This window comes from Gymnoscopelus braueri (assembly GCF_963280865.1).
Source record: "Gymnoscopelus braueri genome assembly, chromosome: 5".
Lineage (NCBI taxonomy): Eukaryota > Metazoa > Chordata > Actinopteri > Myctophiformes > Myctophidae > Gymnoscopelus > Gymnoscopelus braueri.
The window spans coordinates 32671943-32674442 of record NC_137606.1 but is presented as its reverse complement, the minus strand read 5'-3'; the positions used below and the strand labels follow the sequence as shown (position 1 = coordinate 32674442).

The window sequence follows — 2500 nt, the reverse complement described above, 5'->3', positions numbered from 1 at the left end:
GTGTATATTCGCACATTCGCCGGTGTGTAACCGCCTTAACAGTTGTACAGTTGTACAGTCTACAGTAGTACATACCTCTGCACTGTCTCCCTGTTCCAATGGTCCGATATCCAGGTAGGCATTCACATCTGAAGGAACCTATTGTGTTCACACACACACGCTCTCCACACACTGTACCACCAGCACACTCATCTAAATCTACACAGAGACATGGGGGGGGGGGGATTTAATTAATTTAAAGGTTACTTTTATTAAAACAATCTTATCTTCTATATGAAAACAAGGATGTATAAGAAACAAACAAACAAAAGGTCAATTAACAACGAACTTTCACAACAGCACCTGCTCGGGACCGCTCAGCACCTGCTCGGGACCGCTGAGTTTGACTTTTTTTAGGCTTCTATCGCCAGCTTAGTCACCCCCGCGACAGAACATTTTGCAGTACCAGCACATGTCTCAGGCACATACCTACACCCTAGCAACCCAAACCCAATAAAAGGCCATTATGTATAAGGCTTAATACATACAGTAGCAAGGGTTGTGGCACACTGGCCTTCATCAGGGTGACTAAACATTATTGAGGAACAGACAAGACATAGGAACTGACATTACTATAATAGATTGAGCCGGTGACTAGAAATGGAGGAAAACCCCACATATGGACACAATGTACACTACAATGTACAGTATGAAACACCTTGAGTAAAGTACTGTTGCAGTCTAGCAGAACATAATACCACATGAAAAAGAAAGCCTTGCTTATAAACACATGAACTCAGGTCCCCTCAAAAGCAAAACACAACAAATCCAATTTTATAAAAGGGATTCATCTAATTCCTCATTGAGACTTGAAAACATCACAGTTTTGAGTTGGAAATTACTAAAGGTTTCCCATTGTAATAGATGTTCCAGTTGATCCCCACCCCAATAGCCATAACTTTCAGAAACTGAACGTTAACAGGGCGACAAACCAAAGAGACAAAGTCAACTCAACTGTATAAAATCATATTTATAAGTGGTTTAAGTGGTTAAATAAATAAATAATACATATCGTTTTAACCATCTCACCTGTACAGCTGTCTCCCTCCAACTTGTAACCAAGATGACAGACGCATTTATAGCTGCCAGGAGTGTTGTCACAGCGACCGTTGCTACAGCGTGTCTGGAGACACTCGTCAATGTCTGAAGACAGAGACACCGTATGTGAGTCTGTGTATGTGTATGTTTATGGATTTCTGTGTGTGTGTGTGTGTGTGTGTGTGTGTGTGTGTGTGTGTGTGTGTGTGCGCGCGCACATGCATGTGTGTACCTGTACACTGTCCGTTGGTAAGATGGTACCCTTCTTTGCAGTTGACACAGCTGTACGATCCATGTGTGTTCACACACTCCTTGCCCGGGCACACACCACCACGCACACATTCATTCACATCTACACATGCGCGTGTGCGCACACACACACACACACACACACACACACACACACACACACACACACACACACACACACACACACACACACACACACACACACATTATTGTATTGAGGCTAGTAACTCCTAAAGCCTAACCTTAACCTTAATCTTAAGTGGTTAGGCTACCCTCGCATCATGGCCTGCTCATTCTAAGTCAAATTTGACCTTCTAGTCGGATATGAGACTTGTAACGGTCAGTGTTAATGTACTGGTGTTGTTTGGGAAAACAAAATATTTGTCATGATGTTATGTGTGTGTGTGTGTGTGTGTGTGTGTGTGTGTGTGTGTGTGTGTGTGTGTGTGTGTGTGTGTGTGTGTGTGTGTGTGTGTGTGTGTGTTTTTGTTTTACCTGTACAGGCGCTGCCCTGCAGCTTGTATCCAGGCCCACACTGACATCTGTAGCTGCCCACAGTGTTCACACAGAGGCCAGTACTACCACACACAGCAGGAACCTGACTACACTCATCTATGTCTGGAGGGGGGAGAGAGAGAGAGAGAGAGAGAGAGAGAGAGAGAGAGAGGAGTTTGTTGCATCATTTTGAATTAAAAAACAAACAAAAACGTGCACAGGTCTCCACCAGGTCAGGTAGGTTGTGGGCCAACAATGTTGATGGAAAATGAAAAATCGAATAGATCCGTGTTGATCACATGACTATAGAGATACTGTGTACAGATTTGCATGATGTTTGGACAAAATCTGTAGGAGTATTATAAAAAAACTATAATTCAAATCAGCGTTATAACTGGCCGATGTGAAAGATTTGGGGCAGAGATTCTGCTCTGGCACCCAGGGAGTGTGTGTGCATAGTTTCACGTCGATCGGGCCAACAGTGCCGGAGATTTAGCCTGGTAAACCCTCCCGGTCGATATGCCGGAGATTAGCGTGTGTGTGTGTGTGTGTGTGTGTGTGTGTATGTGTGTGTGTGTGTCTCACCAGTACACTGTCTGTTAGTGAGTGTGTATCCAGATGTACAAGACACACAGCGGTAGGAACCCCGAGAGTTGACACACTGCTGGCCTGGACACTG

At 44.2% G+C, this 2500-nt stretch overlaps 1 protein-coding gene across 5 annotated transcripts in view; it reads right to left on the bottom strand.

Moving 5' to 3' along the window:
• ltbp4 (latent transforming growth factor beta binding protein 4) overlaps positions 1 to 2500 on the bottom strand; it is a 56935-nt gene that overhangs the window by 15366 nt on the left and 39069 nt on the right. For all 5 annotated transcript variants that reach the window (XM_080428006.1, XM_080428009.1, XM_080428008.1 and 2 more), the window contains 5 exons: positions 2407 to 2500; positions 1822 to 1944; positions 1310 to 1429; positions 1069 to 1182; positions 76 to 198 (listed from right to left, as the gene is read on the bottom strand). The exon at positions 2407 to 2500 is cut by the window's right edge and continues 26 nt beyond it. In XM_080428006.1, coding sequence (XP_080284132.1) covers positions 76 to 198; positions 1069 to 1182; positions 1310 to 1429; positions 1822 to 1944; positions 2407 to 2500 — 574 coding nt within the window. The remainder of the gene's footprint in view (positions 1 to 75; positions 199 to 1068; positions 1183 to 1309; positions 1430 to 1821; positions 1945 to 2406) is intronic.